We start from the raw sequence: 23010 nt of genomic DNA, 5'->3' as shown, positions 1-23010 counted from the left end.
TATTGTATATGTGTACATAAATTTTGTACATTTTTAGGAAAGAAATACGGAAAAATATACACCAAACGTAATAGCTGTTGTTACGAGGAAGCACGACCAGTTTATATTTATGTTATGATTCTTTTATAGTATTTGCTTTTTTCCCAAGCCAAATATATGAAATCAAATAAAAACCTTTTTCAATTTTTAATTGAAGTATATTTGATTTATGTTAGAATTTTTCAGAATCTTTTCCACTACAAGATAGTGAATATAGCTCCCTGTGCTATATATACCAGGGCTTCCCTAGTAGCTCAGTCAGTACAGAATCTGCCTACAGTGCAGAAGACCCGGGTCCAATCCCTGGGTCAGGAAGATCCCCTGGAGAAGGAAATGGTAAACCACTCCAGTATCCTTGCCTGGAAAATCCCATGGACAGAGGAGCTGGCTGGGCTCCAGTCCATGGATTGCAAAGAGTCGGGCACGACTGAGAGACTAACTGTGCTATATATTGGTCCTTATTTATTTTACATACAATAGTGTGTATATTAATTTCATACTCCTAATTTATCCCTCATCTTCCCTCTTTTAACTTTTAATTAATATTTAATACTTATTAAATATTTAATATTAAATAATTAAATATAAATTTAATAACATTTGATATTATTTAATATTAAATTAACAATAGTGAATAATTAATACTTATTTTAATTAAAACTTAATACTTTTCACTTAAAAGTATTTTTAACAAATACTTCTCACTGCAGTGGCTTCTCTGCAACGAGAGCTCAGGCTCTAGACGTACAGCTCTAGGCACACAGGCCTGAGGTGCACCAACTCAGTAGCTGTGGCATATGGGCTTTGTTGTTCCGCGGCATGTGAAATCTTCAAACCCGGGGACTGAACCCATGTCCCCTCCACTGACAGGTGGATTCTTATCCACTGTACCACCAGGGAAGTCCCTCCCTTCCCCTGTGCTAACCATGATTCTTTCCTGTGTCTGTGAGTCTTTCTGTTTTGTAAATAAGTTCACTTGTATCATCTTCTTAGATTTCATAAATAAGTGACATCATATGATATTTGTCTTTCTCTAGTTTATTTCATGTAAAGGTATGACAATATTTAGGTCCATCCATGATGCTGGGCTTAAAGCTCAACATTCAAAAAATGAAGATCATGGCATCCGGTCCCATCACTTCATGGGAAATAGATGGGGAAACAGTGGAAACAGTGTCAGACTTTATTTTTGGGGGCTCCAAAATCACTGCAGATGGTGACTGCAGCCATGAAATTAAAAGACGCTTACTCCTTGGAAGGAAAGTTATGACCAACCTAGACAGCATATTCAAAAGCAGAGACATTACTTTGCCAACAAAGGTTCGTCTAGTCAAGGCTATGGTTTTTCCTGTGGTCATGTATGGATGTGAGAGTTGGACTGTGAAGAAGGCTGAGCGCTGAAGAATTGATGCTTTTGAACTGTGGTGTTGGAGAAGACTCTTGAGAGTCCCTTGGACTGCAAGGAGATCCAACCAGTCCATTCTGAAGGAGATCGGCCCTAGGATTTCTTTGGAAGGAATGATGCTAAAGCTGAAACTCCAGTACTTTGGCCACCTCATGCAAAGAGTTGACTCATTGGAAAAGACTCTGATGCTGGGAGGGATTGGGGGCAGGAGAAGAAGGGGATGACAGAGGATGAGATGGCTGGATGGCATCACGGACTCGATGGACGTGAGTCTGAGTGAACTCCGGGAGTTGGTGATGGACAGGGAGGCCTGGCGTGCTGCGATTCATGGGGTCACAAGGAGTCGGACACGACTGAGCGACTGATCTGATCTGATAATGCTGCAGAGACTTCCCTGGTGGCTCAGACGGTAAAGCGTATGCCTACAATGCGGGAGACCCGGGTTCGATCCCTGGGTCAGGAAGATCCCCTGGAGAAGGAAATGGCACCCCACTCCAGTATTCTTGCCTGGAAAATCCCATGGACAGAGAAGCCTGGTGGGCTACAGTCCACGGGGCTGCAAAGAGTCAGACACGACTGAGCGACTTTACTTTCACTTTCTTTCTATGATGCTGCAAATGGCATTATTTTACTTTTTTTTTTATGGCTGAATACTCCATTGTACACATATACCACATTTTCTTTATCCATTCATTTAGGTTGCTTCTATGTCTTAACTACTATAAATAGTGCTCCTATGAACACTGGAATCTGCCTGCAATGCAGGAGACCCTGGTTCGATTCCTGGGTCGGGAAGATCCCCTGGAGGAGGTCATGATAACCCCACTCCAGTATTTTTGCCTGGAGAATCCCATGGACAGAGGGGCCTGGTGGGCTACAGTCCATGGGGTCGCAAAGAGTCAGATACGACTGAATGACTAAGCACAGCACGACACTGCTCTGTAAACATCACCCACCGAAGTCTCTATCAGAATTAGAGACGTTTTGTCTAGTTTTGCTGCTGCTGTTGATGTGGGGGTGTGACGGGTTTTGTTTTCATTTCAATTCATTATTCTTACTTGATTTTCAGAATTCATACTTGATTTTCAGAATCAAGAACGGTAGCTTTGTCAACTACAAACGGGCACTTGCCATCGACCTCCACAAGGGTTAAATCACGTGCTGCTGCACTTGCTGACCTTTAACATTCCCTGAAAGGCGTTCAGGGTACAGAGCAGAAATGAGGCACTCTGTGCTCTGGAAACACTGGCAGAACAAGTCTTCTGAGAGTTAAATATTCTTAGGAGCTGATTTTACGAGCCCAATTCTTGCATCTCCTCACATCTAGAAAAGCACTAAATTCCTCCGTGGTGACCACTACCCGCTCATGACTTACAGAAACCTGCAAAAATACATGCTTGATTGCACACACTCCCCTTTCACCAAGATCACATATACACTGGTCCTCCCCTGCCTCTTTGGAGCAGCTTCTCAAGAGTATCTGAAATGCCATCTCCTGGCTTCTAGTCCTCATTTTGTCGCAAATAAACCTTAACTTGCAAATCACATAGTGCGTTTTTTTAAGTCAGCAACCTGACAATGATAAAGACTGATTGCTTTTTCCCTCTACTGTCTCTTACTGATAAAATGAAAAACAGGATAGCACTTTAAAAAAAAAGCCATCACTGATTCTACTAATTTAGGGGGGAGGAAATCACCCATTACATTAGATTACATTAGACCACAATTTCTCAATCTCTTCACCGTTAGTATTTTAGACCAGACAATTGGGTGTGATCACTTAGCATGTGATGCATTCTAGCCATAAGATATCTTAATTTCAAGAGGTGCTATTAAAACAAACAAAACTTTCCTCTTCTTAATGCATGACATGTAAAAACCGTATCTTTCTTTTCCTAAGGAAGGATGCTAAATAGTGTGAAGAGACACATAAATTTAGAAGATAAAGTTGCTGCCTTTGAGAGCCTTATAACAAACTGCACTCATAATTTGTATCATTTTGGTCTCAGTCATTGACCAAGAATGTAATTGAAGCTTCAGTGTTATATTGATTCTTATAAGTTAATTATACAATAATGTATTTTTATGTTTTATAAAAGTTACAAGCATAATTCTACATAACTAACACAAAAATTTCTGATTTTAGATTAAATAACACTGACACCTATTAAGAAAACACGAATTGCTAACCACTGCATTTGATGGTACAACTCTAAAATTAAAGCACAACCTGGAAAAGACCCCACAACAACTCTAACAAAAGCATCTCTTCACATGAAACAAGTATTTTGGTGATTGATTTAAATAGGTGATTTATTTAATAATGTCCTAAGGGAGAATAAAGTAGACCAATGTGAGGTCACCCCTCTTTACAACTCTATAGCGTAGAGAAACTGAGAATGAATGAAATAAATAAAACATTATTCAGTGTGGGTCTTTATGTTTCTATTTGCTTACATCTACCACACAACAGGAATCATTATATACAACTTCCAAAAATTCAACTGCCCATTCAGATCAGATCAGATCAGATCAGTCACTCAGTCGTGTCCGACTCTTTGCGACCCCATGAATCGCAGCATGCCAGGCCTCCCTGTCCATCACCAACTCCCGGAGTTCACTCAGACTCACGTCCATCGAGTCAGTGATGCCATCCAGCCATCTCATCCTCTGTCATCCCCTTCTTCTCCTGCCCCCAATCCCTCCCAGCATCAGAGTCTTTTCCAATGAGTCAACTCTCCGAATGAAGTGGCCAAAGTACTGGAGTTTCAGCTTTAGCATCATTCCTTTCAAAGAACTCCCAGGGCTGATCTCCTTCAGAATGGACTGGTTGGATCTCCTTGCAGTCTAAGGGACTCTCAAGAGTCTTCTCCAACACCACAGTTCAAAAGCATCAATTCTTCAGCGCTCAGCCTTCTTCACAGTCCAACTCTCACATCCATACATGACCACTGGAAAAACCGTAGCCTTGACTAGACGAACCTTTGTTGGCAAAGTAATGTCTCTGCTTTTGAATATGCTATCTAGGTTGGTCATAACTTTCCTTCCAAGGAGTAAGCATCTTTTAATTTCATGGCTGCAGTCACCATCTGTAGTGATTTTGGAGCCCGGAAAAATAAAGTCTGACACTGTTTCCACTGTTTCCCCATCTATTTCCCATGAAGTGATGGGACCGGATGCCATGATCTTCGTTTTCTGAATGTTGAGCTTTAAGCCAACTTTTTCACTCTCCACTTTCACTTTCATCAAGAGGCTTTTGAATTCCTCTTCACTTTCTGCCATGAGGGTGGTGTCATCTGCATATCTGAGGTTATTGATATTTCTCCTGGCAATCTTGATTCCAGCTTGTGTTTCTTCCAGTTCAGCATTTCTCATGATGTACTCTGCATATAAGTTAAATAAGCAGGGTGACAATACACAGCCTTGACGAACTCCTTTTCCTATTTGGAACCAGTCTGTTGTTCCATATCCAGTTCTAACTGTTGCTTCCTGACCTGCATACAAATTTCTCAAGAAGCAGATCAGGTGGTCTGGTATTCCCATCTCTTGAAGAATTTTCCACAGTTTATTGTGATCCACACAGTCAAAGGCTTTGGCATAGTCCATAAAGCAGAAATAGATGTTTTCCTGGAACTCTCTTGCTTTTTCCATGATCCAGCGGATGTTGGCAATTTGATCTCTGGTTCCTCTGCCTTTTCTAAAACCATCTTGAACATCAGGAAGTTCACGGTTCACATATTGCTGAAGCCTGGCTTGGAGAATTTTGAGCATTACTTTACTAGCGTGTGAGATGAGTGCAATTGTGCGGTAGTTTGAGCATTCTTGCCCATTATATCTACATTATTTGACTTCCAATACAATCTAACTGCATTATCAAAAGTACTTCCTCCCTAAACAAAAACAAACTTCTAAAATTCAGTCGTTTGTTCATTTGCTCACTTTTCGTTCACCAACAAGTGCTGAAGGCCAGATACTGGCCAGGCACACTGCTGTCAAAGCACAGTCGCTCAGTCGTGTCCGACTCTTTGCGACCCCATGGACTGCAGCCCGCCAGGCTCCTCTGTCCATGAGATCATCGCAGCAAGAATACTGGACTGGGGTGCCGTTTCCTTCTCCAGGGGATCTTCCCAACCCAGGGATCAAACCCAGGTCTCCTACATTGCAGGCGAATTCCTTACCGTCTGAGCCACCAGGGAAGCCCACTGGTGGGCCCTAGAAAATCAAACCAAACAAGGCACTTTCTCCAAATTCAAGGAACTACCCATATACATGCTGCCTCTGGGCTGCCTCCCTACCACCTCTCCCAGGACCAGCGGGCACAAAGCATGCTGCCGAGCCCTGTTAAAACCAGCACCAGCCAAGCAAGTGGCTGACAGGTTGCTAACAGTCTAGTCAAACACTGCTATCTGTCTGAAGGCTTGCCTCACACTCCTGAGTACATAAGAAAGCTGACTGTTTTACCTCCCCTCAATGTTTCATCAAAATGCACAGAAAGAAACACAAGACAAAATCTGGCAATAACTCTATCAAACATATGCCAAAGTCTACTCACCATATGCCATAGTCTGAGTCAAAGGTGCATCAACTGCACAACCAAGAAGCTCAACTGACCCAAGAGTTCATTACCATACTTCCTGTCTTGTGCTTCATCTTCCGAAATGTTATCCAAGGATGAGTGAGTAAGTGAAGACACAAGCAAATGGCAGGAGGAGAGTGAACCACATCCCCATCGCCTGAACTTAGTTCTGAAACACAGGAGCTCTACCTACCAGAAAAAGACAGGCTGCCAGACAGGTCACTGCATGGGAACTCCTTCCAAAGTTTGGCAAAGTTGGATTCCCTTTCTTAACCTTCCCCCTCTCCTGGGAGATCTACCTCATTCCAAGATAGTAATTATTGGCCTGGGCAGGCAAGAGGGAAAATTAAGGAGGGCAATGGTTCATAACTGCCCAAGGACGACTCTGTAAAACAGGGTCCCAGAGAGAAAAAGCTCCATGAGCAGAACGCAGGAAAGTAACAGATACTATTTCATGGCTGAAGAATTACGTGTGTGCATGCTAAGTCACTTCAGTCATGTATGACTCTCTGGGACCCTCTGGGCTGTAGCCAGCCGGGCTCCTCTGTCCACGGAGATTCTCCAGGCAAACTGCTCCTAATTCTCTAACTCATTCAGAGACCTGGACAGTCTGCGCCATGGAAATATCCATCTCAGCCTGGCAGAGCCACACAATGAGTGCCTGTTAGCCCCTGGGAACAGAACAAGCCAAGGAACACAGGCAACCATATATCTTCCAGGACTAGACACAGAAACAAGAAGCTGCCTGCAATAGAAAGTTCAGTGAGGAAGACGGAAGAAGCCGCACTCACCCACTTCAATGAAATCAACAGAAGGAAGGGAAAATACAGACCCAAGGATCAAGAGGAAGAGTATCTCTCTGATGAAAATTCTCTTGAAGCTCTTGAACAGTACAGACAGTATCTTGGCAACCCTCAAACTGTTCTAGGAGGATACAGTCTCCTCCATCCAGGCTGCTGAGCGGAGCTGGGCAAAACATACCATCACCCAGATGGTTCATGATCTCAGCTCTCAGACAAGCCTGCATACTTCCCTCCTTTGGGGAAGCACCCTGGGGTTTTCATCCCCCTTCATTATCTTACTTTTCATCACCATTAAGATGTCCAACAAATACTTTAGGACAATTTGGTCACGTTATTAACACTTAAGTCACAATCTGTTATTTAAATACTTAGTGTAACAAGACACTGTGCTCAGGGCTTTACGTATGCAAATCTTACTTAATGCTTAAAATAACCACATGAAGCTTTTTTATCTCCCATGTTTATGTCCATGTTTTTATCTCCCATGTTTACAGAAACTGCAGCTCTGAAACGGATGAATAATTTTTCCAAAAGTCACTTAGGTATCAAGTATCAAGATTTAATCCAGGTCTGTATCCTCCACTCTGTGCTGTATTGCTTCAGTGTTCAAGCCTGTGTCATTCCCAGCACACACAGCTCAGCTGGTAAAGAATTCAGCTGCAAGGCAGGAGACCCCGGGAGCATAACAGTCAGCCACGACTTGGCCACTGAACAGCAGCCTGCCAAAGTTACTGTCTGTCAATGAAGTGTCCTACCTCATTAGATGTTTGCTGAGCACCTGTATGAGGCAAGTGCCATCTTGGGGTAGACGGGAAATAAACCTGCTTTGAGATGTTTAGAGTCTTCAAAGTGTATAACAGATGCTACTTAGCCTTTCTATGATACTACCTCCACAAGCGTGTAAGATTTGTAAAGGGGCAGGGGGGTTGCTTATTTTTGTTTATTCCACAAATTAACAGCATTCATGGACCACTGCTGAATATTTTAAAAGTTTACAAGATGTGCACTCTTTAAATATAGTCTCTAGTTTAAAATTAGCAAGAAACAATCTATAACAGCAACTGAGAGGTAATATGTTCATGGCCTTTTAATAATTCACATTGAACATTTATTCTTATGTATCAGTGTATTTACCAATTCAGATAATTGTACACCAAAAATAAGATATGTGAAGTGCACAATCTTTAAGTATAAAGCTTGATAAATTTTTGCAAAATGATCATATATGTATATCAGTCAGGGTCCAGTCAGGAAATAGAAATCACACCAGTTGTTTGAGCAGGGAAAATGTTAATACAATGAATTGTTAACTGGAAGGCAATGGCACCCCACTCCAGTCAGTACTCTTGCCTGGAAAATCCCATGGATGGAGGAGCCTGGAAGGCTGCAGTCCATGGGGTCGCTGAGGGTTGGACATGACTGAGCGACTTCACTTTCACTTTTCACTTTCATGCACTGGAGAAGGACATGGCAACCCACTCCAGTGTTCTTGCCTGGAGAATCCCAGGGACGGGAAGCCTGGTGGGCTGCCGTCTGTGGGGTCGCACAGAGTCGAACACGACTGAAGTGACTTAGCAGCAGCAGGAAGTAAATACTCATAAGGAATAAGATTTCAAAGAAAAACAGCAGTGCAAACTCCAGCCCCCCGCCCCAAAAAAAAGTTAGCCACTATCTCTAGGCTGAAGAAGAGTGGACCGTAAGGTAGTTAAGCACACCACTCCACAAGATGAAGACTGTGGGGATTCAGACCTCCTTGGAGGGACAGAAACTGTATCAGGAGCAGCGGAGGAACTCAGCAGAGAGCAGGCTGGAGCTGGGCCGAGGGCAGGGCGAGGCCTCAGGGTCACAACCTGACCTCTGAACCGGCAGCTGGGCTCCTGCCAAAGGTCGTAATGGGGGCTGGAGCCTGGGAGGGAGGGGTCTTCCCGACTCAACAGCTTTGCAGTGTTCCTTCAGGGCCCTCTGCTGGGAATGCCTAATATTCCAAAGGAAAATGGTTTGCAGAATCCAGCTTCATGTCACACAGTTGGGCAAGCAAGACTCAATGTGGAATTGAGAGATAATCAGTTGGCCCTGGACTTCTCTGGTTGTCCAGCAGTTAAGAATCAACCTGCCAATACAGGCCACGTGGGTTCAATCCCTGATCCAGGGGGATCCCACATGGCACAGGGAGACTGAGCCCTCATGCCACACTACTGAAGCCTGTGCGCCCTGCAGCCACTGCTCCATGCCACCCCAGTGAGCAGCCGGCACACCGCAAGTAGAGAGCAGCACCAGCTCGTCGCAACGAGAGAAAGTCTGTGTGCAGCAACAAGACCTAGCACAGCCACAAGTCAGTAAATTGATTAAATTTTTTAAAAAAGAGAAAGAAGACATCCTGGATTCTAAAAGCTTTCCTATTCATGGTTCCAGTCCTTTGTGAGGCTAATAATTTTAGGCCAGTCAAGCTAACCCAAAAAAGTTCTAATCAGTTTCCTTTTGATAAATGTACCCCAAAAGAAGAAAGGGTAAACAAAATGTAGTATTCACTACACACAATGGACTATAATTCAGCATGAAAAGGAACGAAACTCTGATACCTGCTACAATATAGAAGAACCTTGAAGACGTCAAATGAAATAAGCCAGACAGGAAGGACAAGTACTGTGTCATTCTACTTACAGGAGGTACCTAGAGTAGTCAACGGTAAAATGGGCACGGAATTTCAGTCTGCGATGACGACAAAGTTCAGGAGCTGGATGACAGCAATGGCTGCACACGATGTGAATATACCGAATGCCACTGAGCCATCCAATTATAAAATGGTTAAAATGTAACATTTTGTTACGTACATTTTACCACAATTAATCAAAAAAAAAAGTTTAAGCTGATTTAAAGAGGTCATATTACTTGTACCAAAAGCACCTTGATTACTATATTTCAAGCCATTCATCATCATGAACCCAGAATACTCAACCTAAAACGTCAAACTTCACTCCCTTGATCCACCAGCCTCACTACTAAGCTCAACTCCTCCGCATGGCATATAAGGAGGACATTCCAAGTTCTTGTGTCTACTTACCTTTGTCAGGTAGTTAAGAGTAAGGAAGGAGGAGTCCAAAATGGTGGTTAAAGAAAAACAGTGACTAGAAAAAGCCCCCAAAAGGGTCAGAGAAAGGGAAAAGCCCACAAAAAGGGGAAGCCTCAGACTGGAGCGAGAAACCCTGGGGAGAAAACACCCAAACACGGCCCCTTCCCTGACTGGCCTTCAGCATTCACCCTACTTGGTGGGGGTAAAAGCCCTACTTTGCACCAGCAAAACCAATCAGGCTCCAGGGACTATAAAGGGTCAAAGACAAAAGATATAAAAAGGGAAGCCAAAAGGAGTGGAGAACACTCACTCCTATGGGAGTTGGCCCCTCTCACATCTAGAGATGTGAGAGCTCTGACTGAGCTGTAGGTAGTCTGCCCTTCCAAGTCTCTGTTACAAGACAAAAAGCTCAAGAAAATACTGCTGCTGCCTGCTTAATAAACCATGCCTGTTTGAGCAATGAGTAGTCTGTCGTTTCAATTCTCTGCAACGACAAGACAAGACCGAGGGAGAAAAACCAACCCCAGACCTTCATCCTGAATTCTTGCCGCCCCTTGGCGCACTGCTACACTTTCACTGACACTTTGTCATCCCTAACAACTAACAGAATCCCCACAGTGGCTCTCTAAAAGGGCCCTTGTGGTAATGTTTTAAATATAAATATCTATTTTTAATGTATGGCTAACCCCCAAAAAGAATAAAGAAAATCTATAGAAGCCAGAAAACACAAGAATCTATAAATCCACAAGGTTATATGCAAGGACTATAGTTAACATTTTCGTTGCAGGCATTACTGATTGCTAGTGGCTAAAAGCCTGGGTTTTAGTTATCCAGGTCCCACAGGGAGAATCCCGTGGACAGAGGAGCCTGGAGGGCTATAGTGCATGGAGTCGCAAAAGCTGGACATGACTTAGCGACTAAACCACCACTGCCACCACAGGGAACAAGGACAAAGTCTGGGAGCCAACAACCTTGGAAGGAGGAAACACAAATCTCTCTCTCTGGAGGACAACACCTTCAAACTAAACCTCAAAAAAGTCAACAAAAAAGTTCCAAGAAACATGAATTCATAATAAAAAAAATACTGTACAAATAAAGATACAAGCCACAGTAAGGAAGACTCAAACAGAATCAAAAACCTCTACAGAATCAGACCCATAAAGACTGTGCGTATCAAAACCAGGCTCTAAACAGACTCACCTTACACTCTGTGAAATATGAAGAAATAAAGGGAGACCTGAAACTATGACAAAAGAGCATCAAATAACAACTAAGATGTGTATAAAGAACCAAACAGAACTTCCAGAAAAAAACTAGTATTGAAATTATAGCAGATGAGTCACAACTGCATAAAGAATTAGTAAACTGGAAGATCTAAAAAAATTATCCAGAATTCAGCACAAAGAATCAAAACCACTGAATCATAAATCAAAGGTAAAAAGCACACCCTTACTTCTTACTTCTAACTGGAATTCCAGAAGGAGTTAGAGAATAGGAGAGAAACAATATTCAAAAATATAATGGTTGAAAATGTCCCAGTGCTGATCAAGACAAGATTATCAGATTCACAAAGCACAACATATTCACCACAAAACTAAAACAACTCTTTTCCGTACACATTACAAACAAACTGAAGATCAAGCAGATACAGACATGAAAGCTTATAACAAAATCACAATTTAAATGAAAAGCAAATTAAGAGTAAAATAGTACCAGAGTAGCCTTAAGAGATGGAGAAGGCAATGGCACCCCACTCCAGTACTCTTGCCTGGCAAGTCCCATGGACGGAGGAGCCTGGTGCGCTGCAGTCCATGGGGTCGCTAAGAGTCAGACACGACTGAGTGACTTCACTTTCACTTTTCACTTTCATGCACTGGAGAAGGAAATGGCAACCCACTCCAGTGTTCTTGCCTGGAGAATCCCAGGGGCGGAGGAGCCTGGTGGGCTGCCGTCTATGGGGTCGCAGAGAGTCGGACACGACTGAAGCGACTTAGCAGCAGCAGCAGCCTTAAGAGAAATTAATTGTCCACTTAGAATTCTATATAGATAATAAGCCTGCCTTTTGAAAACAAAGATGAAATCAACATATTCAGAGAAACACAAACTGTTGTACATACTACCAATGATTCCCATTGAAGAAACTTACAAAGAAGGTACCTCAGAAAAAGGCAGGGGGAAACAACAGAAAAAGAGGTGAGATGTAAAAATAAAAAGTAAAGACAGATTCTTTGTCTTAAAAACTAAAAAGAAAATGATACATATGAACAATTCCAAACAAATATTAACTGCATAAGATAATGTGTTCATGCTTAGTTGTTCAGTCGTGTCTGACTCTTTGTGACCCCATAGACTGTAGCCCACCAGGCTCCTCTGTCCATGGGATTTCCCAGGCAAGAATACTGGAGTGGGTTGCCATTTCCTTCTCCAGGGGATCTTTTCAACACAGGGACTGAACCTGCATCTCTTGCACTGCAGGCAGATTCTTTACCATTAAGCAACCATATAATAACACCTAATCAAAGTAGAATTAAAACTGTAGACAACAGCATACAATTGAAAAAAGGGCCGTGGAGTTACAGGTTCTCATCTTGACACAGAGAAAAGTAACTTTAGGCTTTAATGTGCTCATTAAAGGGTGATCACAAACAAAGTTTTTTTTAAAGAATATATAACAGAATATATAATACAGAAGAATAAAACAGAATTACAGAAAAAATTTAAAAAGTCAAATCTAAAGAAGAGAGGAGAAAACAACAACAAAAAGCAGAACACACAAGAAGTGCAAAATGACTGCCAAAGTGAATCCAAAAACATCAGTGACAACAATCAATGCAAATGGACAAAAGGTATAAAAACTAAACCTCAAGCTATATGCACTATTTACAAAAGATACACGTAAAACAAGAGAGCACGGAAAAGTTGAAAGTTATCAGGCCAACACTGACACAATACCACAAGGTCACAGAGCATAAATTTATCAAACAAGGTATATGGGAAAAACCAAAACAAACAAAGTGGCAAAGAACCTGCGATCCACCAAACACTAGTGTTCTCAGAAAAAAAGAATCCAGCTTCCACACAACCTTTCTGCTGCTGCTAAGTCGCTTCAGTCGTGTCCGACTCTGTGCGACCCCATAGACAGCAGCCACCAGGCCCCCCTTTCCCTGGGATTCTCCAGGCAAGAACACTGGAGTGGGTTGCCATTTCCTTCTCCAATGCATGAAAGTGAAAAGTCAAAGTGAAGTCGCTCAGTCATGCCCAACTGTATGCGACCCCATAGACGGCAGCCCATCAGGCTCCCCCGTCCCTGGGATTCTCCAGGCAAGAACACTGGAGTAGGTTGCCATTTCCTTCTCCAATGCATGAAAGTGAAGACGCTCAGTCGTGTCTGCAGCCCACCAGGCTCCTCCGTCCATAGGATTTTCCAGGCAAGAGTACTGGAGTGGGCTGCCATTGCCTTCTCCAACATAACCTTTCTAGACTTTGCATTATACTACAAAGCTACAGTAATCAAAACAGCACAAAAACAGACATGTAGATCACTGGAACAGAATAGAGCGCCCAGAAATAAACCCACATCTACAATCAATTCATCTTCAACAAAGGAGGCAAGAATATACCATGAAGAAAAGAGATTCTCTTCAACAAATGGTGTTGGGAAAGTTACATACAAGTCAATGAAATCAGAATAATCCCTCACACCATATACAAAAATAAACTCAAAATGGTTTAAAGACCTTAATATAAGACATGATACCATAAAACTCCTAGAACAGAACATAGGTGAAACATTCTCTTATATAAATTGTACCAATATTTTCTTAGATCAGTTTTCCAAGGCATAAGAAATAAAAGCAAAAATAAACAAATGGGGCCTAATCAAACTTAAGAACTTTTGCACAGCAAAGGAAACCATAAACAAAAATACAACATATGGAATGGGAGAAGATATTCACAAACAATTTGACAAATAAGGAGTCAATATCCAAAATACACAAACAGGTCATAAAACTCATATTGAAAAGACAAATATCTCAATCAATAAATGAACAGAAGACCTAAATATATATTTTTCTAAAGAAGACATACAGATGGCCAAAAGACACATGAAAAGATGCTCAACACAGCTAATGTTTAGATAAATGCAATTCAAAACCGTAAGGAGGTATCACCTCACACCAGTCAGAATGGCCGTCATCAAAAAATCTACAGAAAACTAAAATGCTGGGGAGGGTGTGGAGAACACAGTTGCTGGAACGTAAACTGGTGCAGCCACTATGAAAAACAGTACAGAGGGTCCTTAAAAACCAAATTAAAATTACCATATGACCCAGCGATCCCACTCCTGAGCATATATCCAGAAAAGATGAAAACTTTAATTTGAAAAGATACATGCCCAGCAATGATCACAGCACCACTATTTACCATAGGAAAGGCATGGAAACAACCCTAGGGCCCATCAACAGATGACCGGCTTACAAAGAGGTGGTGTGCGTATGCACATGTACACACAGTCGACTATTACTCGGTCACGAAAAAAGAACGAAACATTGCCACTAGAAGCAACAGAGATGGACCTAAAGAACATTACACTCAGCGAAGTCAGACAGAGAAAGACAAATACTATTTGACATCACTCACGTGCAATCTAAAAAATAATCCAAAATTATATATACAAAACAGAAACAGACTCACAGGCATAGAAAATGAACTTATGGTTAACAAAGGGGAGAAGGGAGTGAGTCCGGATAAATTAGAAATATGGGATTCACAGACGCAACAGAGATTTACTGTACAGCACAGGGAACTATGGGCTTCTCTGGTGGTTCAGACAGTAGAGAATTCGCCCGCAGTGCAGGAGACCTGGGTTTGATCCCTGGGTTGGGAAGATCCCCTGGAAGAGGGCATGGCAACCCACTCCAGTATTCTTGCCTGGAGAAGCCCGACGGACAGAGGAGCCTGGCAGGCTACTATCCATGGGGTTGCAAAGAGTCGGACACAACTGAGTGACTAAGCACACACACGCACAGAGGGAACTGTATTTAATATCTTGCAATAACTTACAACGGAAAAGAGTCTGAAAAGAATGTAAAACCGAGTCACTTTGTACATCTGAAACTAACAATACTGCAAATCAAGTATACAACTACAATTTGAAAAAAATAAAAAGAATCCAACCTCCACACATTTGGGAAATTCTGTCCGAATGGAAGCCTACTGGTTAATGAAGCACACTGTTAGGGAGGAACTGCTTGAACTCACAGGCTGGCATCAACTTATTGACCAGAGACATTAATATGTCTTTTGTTACCTGAATATTATTGACTGGAGATGTTTCAATATTTACTTACATAAATTGCCAGCCACAGACATTAGTTTCTACAAAATCCCCTTGTCAGTAATGTGCTATCAACCTGCTCCCTCTTTGAGCTAAGACTTACCAGGTCAGCACTCCAATAAGCCACCAAAGAGATGAGGAAATGAACGCTAAAGCTCAAAAGTCTTGCCTCCCTTAGGTGAAGTATAGGACAGAAAAAGAGACAACAAAGAAAATTTAACCAAAAGAAAGCCGGTGTATCAACAGTATTAGCAACAAAATTAACTCTAAGGCAAAAAGCATGATTGGAAATAGTCACTACTTCACTGTACCATTTTCCTTCATAATCTTTATCTGTGTGTACTGAAAAGCACATCTTCAAAAATATATAACAAAAGTTGTCAGAAGTTCAAGCAGAAATTGCCAAAGCTACCATCTGCAATTATCTCTATAATTAAGACATTAATCAAACAAAAGTAGAAACAGCTGAACACTGCAATTAACAAGCTTGATCCAGTAACTAGAAAACACAAATTTTCCCCAAGAATACATGAATCATTTGCAAAAAGCTGTCCATATACTTCATAAGTCTTAAAGCAAGCCTCATACTTTCACAGTATCAGACCATACCATTTGAGGATAATGCAATTTACACTATAAATTAAGAACAAAACGACTTTAATAAGTAAAACTTTTATGTGTGTGTTCAGCTGTTCAGTTGTGTCGAACTCTTTGAGACCCTATGGCCTGTAGCCCACCAGGCTCCTCTGTCCATGGGATTCTTCAGGCACGCATACTGGAGTGGGCTGCCATTTCCTCCTTCAGGGAACCTTCCCCACCTAGGGATGGAATCCAAGTCTCCCTCAATGGAAGCAGATTCTTTACCACTGAGCCACCAAGGAAGCCCAAAATCTATATATTTGTTAACAAAAACAGCCCTTGAATCAGAGAGTATGTAAGACACTAGAAAATACTTAGAACTTATTGAAATCTACTTAGGAACATTTGGCTATGCCCAAGGCAGCAGGTACAGTTAATTATGGGTATCCCTGGTGACTCAATGATAAAGAATCCACGTTAAGATAACGTGGGTTAGATCCCTGGGCCAGAAGATTCCCTAGAGGGGAAATGGCAACCCACTCCAGGATTCTTGCCTAGAAAACCCCATAGACAGAGAAGCCTGGTGGGCTATAGCCCATGGGATCACAAAAGAGTCAGACATAAGAACTAAGCAACAATAGAAGATAACTATACCAAACCTAGAATGTTTTACAGGTGAGTTCTGTCTAACATCAAAAAACAGGTGTCTCCAGTTTTGCATAAAACCCTAGAGAATACAGAAAACATTCCACAACTTATTTCATGAGACTGCTGCTGCTGTTAAGTTGCTTCAGTTGTGTCCGACTCTGTGCAACCCCACAGACGGCAGCCCACCAGGCTCCCCGTCCCTGGAATTCTCCAGGCCAAGAATACTGGATCGGGTAGCCATTTCCTTCTCCAATGCACGAAAGTGAAAAGTGAAAGTGAAATCGCTCAGTCGTGCCTGACTCTTAGCAACCCCATGGACTGCAGCCTACCTGGCTCCTCCGTCCACGGGATTTTCCAGGCAAGAGTACTGGAGTGGGTTGCCATTGCCTTCTCCATTTCATGAGACTACTGTAATGCTAATATTAAATAATACCAAAATCTCGCAAAGACTAGACGAGAAAGAAAAACTACAGGCCAATCTCATTCATGAACATGAATGCAAAAATCATTTTAAACAAAACAATAGCAAATCAAACCCAAGAATACAGAATAAAAGATAATGTATCATAACCATGTTGTATTTCTTCCAGGAATGTGAATGTTATTCAACATTGAAAATATATTCAATCATCTCAATGCAAAAAAATTCATTTGATCAAATTTCATAACCACTCAATTAAAGCTTTTATCAAACTAGGAATAGAAGGAAAAGTCCCTAACCTAGTAAGTAGAAAGTCAAGTTGTGAAGGACTTCCAGGAAGGCTCTTTAAAGGGAGCTGAGTTCATGAAGATAGACCCTTTGTGCGTCCACTTCTTTGGATTTGGAATGGGGACTACATGGCTGATTTCCCAACATCTACTCTGGCCTATGAGGTGATGTGGATCAATTGGAATTCTCCTACACTCCTGACAGGAGGATAAATTGGTACCACACTGTTTAGAAACAGCTACATATATGATAAAACTATACAGAAAAAAAAGGGTGCTTAACACAAATTTCAAGATAGTGTTTATTTCTAGCTGGGTGAGAGAAGGACTTCAACTGAGGAAATGACAACCCCTAACTGGTAAAGTTCCATTTCTTTAGCTAAATGAGAGGTCCAACTGGGTTCATTTCTCTGGAAACTATACATATCAGTTGGATATACTCTTCTCTGTGCATTGAGGCATTACACAATAAATTTTAAGTGAACGAAAAAATATCCAAGAAGCTATTTGAAAATATCTTCTTGCTCATCTCCATATTTAAAAAAAAAAATGCTCTTGGTAGGTAAAAGTGGTTTTTTTTCATTGCTATAAAAGTGCTATTGAGATCTGGCACTTTAGGGGCTGCTCTTTAAAAAAAAAAAAAAAATTGCTATTGAAGACATTCATGTGTACTCCTCCCTGTATAACGCAATCAACTTGGTTTCCAAACATCACTGAAGTGCAAAAGATGTGAAAGCTTTGCAGAGACTCTACTGACTTGCAACCACTTTCTTATATACCCACTGACATGCACCCTATTTCTGCTAATGAAATCCTTTAAACTTGTCTTAGTAACAGCAACATTAAAAGGTAAGAATATGTACATAAATACTAAGTTGCTAAATAGAGAGGCGAACTATCCTTTAATTAAGATATCAGATTTCCATCTTAAAGTGCTGAGTGGCATCTCAAACAGGATCTTCTTAGCTTAAGGCAACTGTGGGACTAAACCCGAGACCCTAGATAGGGATCCTAATGGTTTTAGGCTAATTCATGGATTCGGTTTCCTAAAAAATAGTAACATCCCAATTAAAAAAAAAAAACAAAACACTTCTCCAACTTCTGGAGCATCCTTGGCAGGTATTTTTATGAGCACTCATTCTGGAATATCCCTAGCAAGGCAGGTACCAAATCCCGTATGATAAAGGCCCGAAAATCAACAGCGATATAAGCCAACAACAGATTCAAGAATCCACCCCCCGCTCCAAATCTCCTGCAAACAGGTTGTCTTTCACATGCGATCTCCCCTCCAGAATCCTGAGGTGTGAAAAGCAATAGGGAAAATTACTGGGAATTCAGAAGAGAGAGTCCGTGAATTATATGGACAAAACTTAAATCAGCTGGGACTTTGCAATGAACGTTACCTAACCTCATTCTGCGGAGAGGGAAATCGTGTCTCGGGAAGAAGTGCACCTGCTAAGGATCTAAGAGTCATTTGAATCCATCTCCTCTCAGTCCAGTGACCGTTCCCTCACCCACTCCCAAACGCTTCAATTCGCTCCTGACACGGAGGTGACGTGAGAAAACCCGCACCTCCAGTGGGGCCAGAATGTCGGGACCAGAAAGGGTCGCGGCCCCTCCTCTCACAGGTGGTGAAACTGACGTTGGAAAGTGACGCAGCTAGGGCAGAAAATCAACGACCCTCGGCCACCGAGCTGCAGGAGCTTCCCGAAGGCGATGAAAATCACTGGGGACCCCACTTCCTAGCTCTAGGAGAGAGAGGGTCAAAATGAGACCAGCTCCCTAGATTTCAGCATGAACTCCGAGTTCCCTTGCAGGAGAACTGGGGAAACACAGACAGCTAGTGGCGCAGCTCCGAAACAGGCACCGATTCCCGCCTCTCCCGCAAACGTCCGTGGGGAGAAATGGCAACCGGGAGGATGCGGCGACTCCCGCGAGAAGAGATACCTTATGCTCGCGCCGCAGTCCCCCGTCGTACCGGCACCGGAGCCCGCCACCTTGCTTCCGGGGTTCAGCCGCAGCAAGGACCGAGGTCTCAGAAGGAGGGAGCCTCAGCCCCGCCCCATCCAAGCCCTGCCCCTACGCGCGCCTCGCAGAGGACCGGGTAACTTCCGGGACGCCGCGCGTCACTAAGCAGCCGGTCCCCACTTCCGGACGCATCCTTGCCTTCCACGCTGTCCCGGACTGCGCGAGTGCTATGGAGATATCGGCACGTTTGATTGGCGGAGAGAGAATGCTGGTCTCCGCCGATTGGATCCGGGGGAATCCACCCCGTAGACGTCAGCTGGGAGCACAGTCTCAGTGGTCGGCTTGTTTCCCGCCGGCTGCCTGCCTTGCGTTGCAATCATGGTGGACGTGATGGAGTCGCCCAAGGCGCGCATCAACGCCAGCATGCTAGCTCAGTTCATCGACCAGCCGGTCTGCTTCGTAGGGAGGCTGGAGAAGGTGCGCGCGCTCACCGCCCTGGGCTTTTTGGGTGGAGGGGCCCCGTGGCCCTCGGGCTGGCGGCCCCAGGGTAGGTAACGGAGGGTGGAAGAGAGAAAGCATCACTGCGCCCCGAATTGCTTTATTTCTCGCAGCGCAACTGTTTGCACACTTTTTGACCACTGCAGCCCAATGTTTGGCTCTTAGCGCGCGGAATCGCGAATTTTTCGAACGCGCTCCGTTCTAGTGTCCGGCCCTCGTTTTTTACTTGAAATTATAGACAAAACTCCATCTGTTTTCTATTAGCCGGCCTTGACAGCTAATCCAGTTTTCTTGTTTCCTTCTTTTCTGCTGTTTCCTCTTTTATCAAACCTCGTTTTATCGTTGAAGTCGCTTTTCTGTGAAACATTGCTTGATTGTATTTTACTGATCCAGTGCCAGTTTATTATCTTACCCAAGTGTTAAGAGCGCAGCCCCTCATCCTACTGATGAGAAACAGGGCCAAAGGCTCAGGATCAGGGAACCGAGAAAAAACTTTTATATGAAAGTTTACTTATTAGTTTATTTCAGTCACATTATCTTCTTGCAATAGGTATATTTGGACTTCACAGTTACGGAAATTGGGTAGGAGTGGCATCTGGTTAAAAAGTGCTTAAGGCCACAGCAAGTAGCAAAGCTGGCATTCAAACCAGATCTGACTGCATTCTTTGCAGCTGTCTCGCGGGAGTAGAACCCAGATGTTCTAATAACCAGTTTCTCTTTACTTCCTCATGTCTAATTTTTTAAAACATACCATCTGTGGGATATATACTGTTTAAATCATGGATGCCAGTAGATCTCACTTTTAGATAATAATGAACCCTCCTTAATTTGTTCTTACTTCTAATTTGTTCTTAGATCTAAATCTGGGTTGCCAGATTTAGCAAATAAAACTAACAGGACACATTTGCACTAAAAAGGTAATGGTTTATCTAAAATTCGAATTTAGGCATCGTTTGATCAGGTATAGTAACACAAGACAATGTGAACTAGTTAAACTGCTCAAAAAAATGGCTTTGTGTGCACTAATTAAGTGTGGGTCCATCTGCTCATCTTTTGTCAAACTTCTAGTCTTTTTAAGGGGATTTTAAACAGTTTATATGGACTTTTAAAAAAAATTATGTGTTTCTTTTTCAGATTCATCCCACTGGGAAAATGTTTATTCTTTCAGATGGTGAAGGAAAAAATGTAACTATTGAGTTGATGGAGCCTGTATGTTTAAGTATTAATTCTATGTATATTATAATTAATTCTTCATTTGGTTTGTTGCTGATGTTTCTTATTCTTGGAGTGGACATATAAAGGACCAGCTCATCAAACTTCTCTCAAATAAAATTTGTGTCCTGCTTTTACATTTCCCTTTACTTTTCTAACCAATGATTTTTGGGGCTCTGTTATTTTTAAATACATGCTGACAACTCTCATTCCTTATGAAAGACCAGAAAATCACTTAAGAAAAAAATTATTTTTTAAATCACTTTTCCCTTCCTCCGTAGTTTCACATTTTTTAAATTCAATTTTCTATTTTTATTTACATTTATTTTCGGTTGTCACTTGCTTTTACGGTTTATGTTTATGGTACACTTTCTTCGTCTTTTATGAAGACAGATGTGTGTACTGTTTGGTTAATGCATACAGAACTCACTGTACAAATATAGATAATAGAAAGTTCCTTTCAATAAGTCCTTTTAAACAAATTACTCCTTGTGGAAATACTGGACAGTCTCAGTATCTTTAAATGATTTTTGTCTTCAACTTAAACATTTAACTGTAGCTTTAGACCTGAAGCCACTACTAAAGGTTACTGGACTGGTGACATGCTGACAGTGATAAGTACTCCAACATTTTTAACAAGTTACAATTCCATTTTTGCATTGATAAATCTTAAAATGATTTTGTTACATGAAAGATTAGTAAAATCTAGAACAATTTTCCAAGTTAATTATCAGCTGAAAATGTGATAACACCAAGTTGGTATTCTGTTCTTTGTATTAGCTTGATGAAGAAATCTCTGGAATCGTGGAAGTAGTTGGAAGAGTAACGGCCAAGGCAACCATTATGTGTGCATCTTATGTCCAGTTTAAAGAAGATAATCATCCTTTTGGTAAATAAAACATTCTGTAATTCATGTAATTAGGAGGAAAACAACTTTATTTTTAACTTGCTATGTCTTGGTCTCGAGTTTCAGTCCTGCTACACTTTGAATTTCTGTATCACTTTTTGATCCCAAAGGAAAATGCTAGGACATTTTGGCCTACTTCTAAATAATGCTTTTGTATATAAGAAACACAATGAAGATTAATATTTGTGGAAAGAGAATTTTTTAAAACAAAGTAAACAAAACAAAAATACTGTTAATAGTTTTTTTATTTGATTTTAATATATAAAGGCATCAAATAATGCACAACACCTAAATCACAACCAGGCAAGAATGGTGCCTGTACGATGGGAGTCAAAATGGAAGTTACACTCCATGAATTTTGGAAATCATGGAAGTTCTACTGCATGACTTTTATTTTTTGGAACCATACTTAAATAAGTATGACCCATATCACAGTTTTAGCAAATGGATTGTGAAAATAAGTTCTCTCCTCTAAAAGGGAGAGAAAAAAGAAACAGAATTCTTTAAATGATAATTGATGTTACAACTTTCCACTGTAGATTAAATGTTTGCTAACCTATTTCTTTCAGATCTTGGACTTTACAATGAGGCTGTGAAGATTACCCATGAGTTCCCTCAGTTTTTTCCTTTGGGAGTCGTGCAGTATGGTTGAACTATTTTGATGATTGCCCGTGAGCTACACTGAAGACTATTAAAGGAGGCCCCTGATATTTGAAGGAGCAATTCCTGTGATTTTTAATATTTAATTTGTTCTCTTCTTAATTTCATTTACCTAACTTTATTAGATATTCCAGTGTGCCATTTTTGACAGAACTGGCTTATTGACAGTTCTCACCTAAGTTCTCATAAAGAATAATTTCTCTGGCATATGGTCAGATTAAATGCAAGGAAAAAAAAACATTTGGTTGAACTTATATTTTCTGCTTTATTAATAAAAACTTTTGTGCTATTGGTCATATCGTTCTTCTTTCAGTCACCTGTTCAAGCACAAACTTGGAATTTAATACCTGTCAGGTCAGGACTTAACATTTCCCAAATGAAACCCTGGTTAAGAATGTACTGCTACATCATGAACCATGATTACCATGTTAATCACTTCCTTGACACTGTGAAAAAACAATGATATTAAAAGCAAACAGAATCCAACATCTGTAATTTTTGAATACTTGTATTAGGGCCTTCTACAGAATCAGAACCAATAGGATATATGTGGATATGTATATGTAAATGAATTGTTACACAAGTTGGTTTACATGGTT

At 41.5% G+C, this 23010-nt stretch overlaps 2 protein-coding genes across 3 annotated transcripts in view; one reads left to right on the top strand and one right to left on the bottom strand.

Annotated features, from left to right (window-relative positions):
* Positions 1-19252, bottom strand: part of UMAD1 (UBAP1-MVB12-associated (UMA) domain containing 1) — a 254032-nt gene extending 234780 nt beyond the window's left edge. Inside the window, exon 1 of the mRNA XM_019959741.2 lies at positions 19114-19252. The gene's annotated coding sequence lies outside the window, so the exon portion shown is untranslated. The remainder of the gene's footprint in view (positions 1-19113) is intronic.
* A 195-nt stretch (positions 19253-19447) lies between these two features.
* Positions 19448-22707, top strand: RPA3 (replication protein A3). Of its 2 annotated transcripts, none has more exons than XM_019959744.2 (4): positions 19448-19611; positions 20767-20817; positions 21625-21733; positions 22321-22707. In XM_019959744.2, exons 1-4 carry the CDS (start codon positions 19513-19515, stop codon positions 22401-22403), a joined length of 342 nt encoding a protein of 113 aa, XP_019815303.1. In that variant the 5' UTR covers positions 19448-19512; the 3' UTR covers positions 22404-22707. The 2 variants fall into 2 exon arrangements, with proteins under 2 accessions (XP_019815303.1, XP_019815302.1); XM_019959743.2 differs by having other exon boundaries at positions 19453-19611; positions 20767-20841.
* Positions 22708-23010: the final 303 nt, after the last annotated feature.

This window comes from Bos indicus, chromosome 4, assembly GCF_029378745.1.
Source record: "Bos indicus isolate NIAB-ARS_2022 breed Sahiwal x Tharparkar chromosome 4, NIAB-ARS_B.indTharparkar_mat_pri_1.0, whole genome shotgun sequence".
Lineage (NCBI taxonomy): Eukaryota > Metazoa > Chordata > Mammalia > Artiodactyla > Bovidae > Bos > Bos indicus.
This window is presented reverse-complemented; position numbering and strand designations above follow the sequence as displayed.

Excerpts from the sequence above, each read along its gene's own strand:
- RPA3 (XM_019959743.2), top strand. The coding sequence starts at position 19,513 with ATGGTGGACGTGATGGAGTCGCCCAAGGCGCGCATCAACGCCAGCATG. Across the intron at positions 20,842-21,624 it reads CTATTGAGTTGATGGAGCCT|CTTGATGAAGAAATCTCTGG; the intron begins GTATGTTTAAGT and ends TCTTTGTATTAG. Across the intron at positions 21,734-22,320 it reads AGAAGATAATCATCCTTTTG|ATCTTGGACTTTACAATGAG; the intron begins GTAAATAAAACA and ends TATTTCTTTCAG.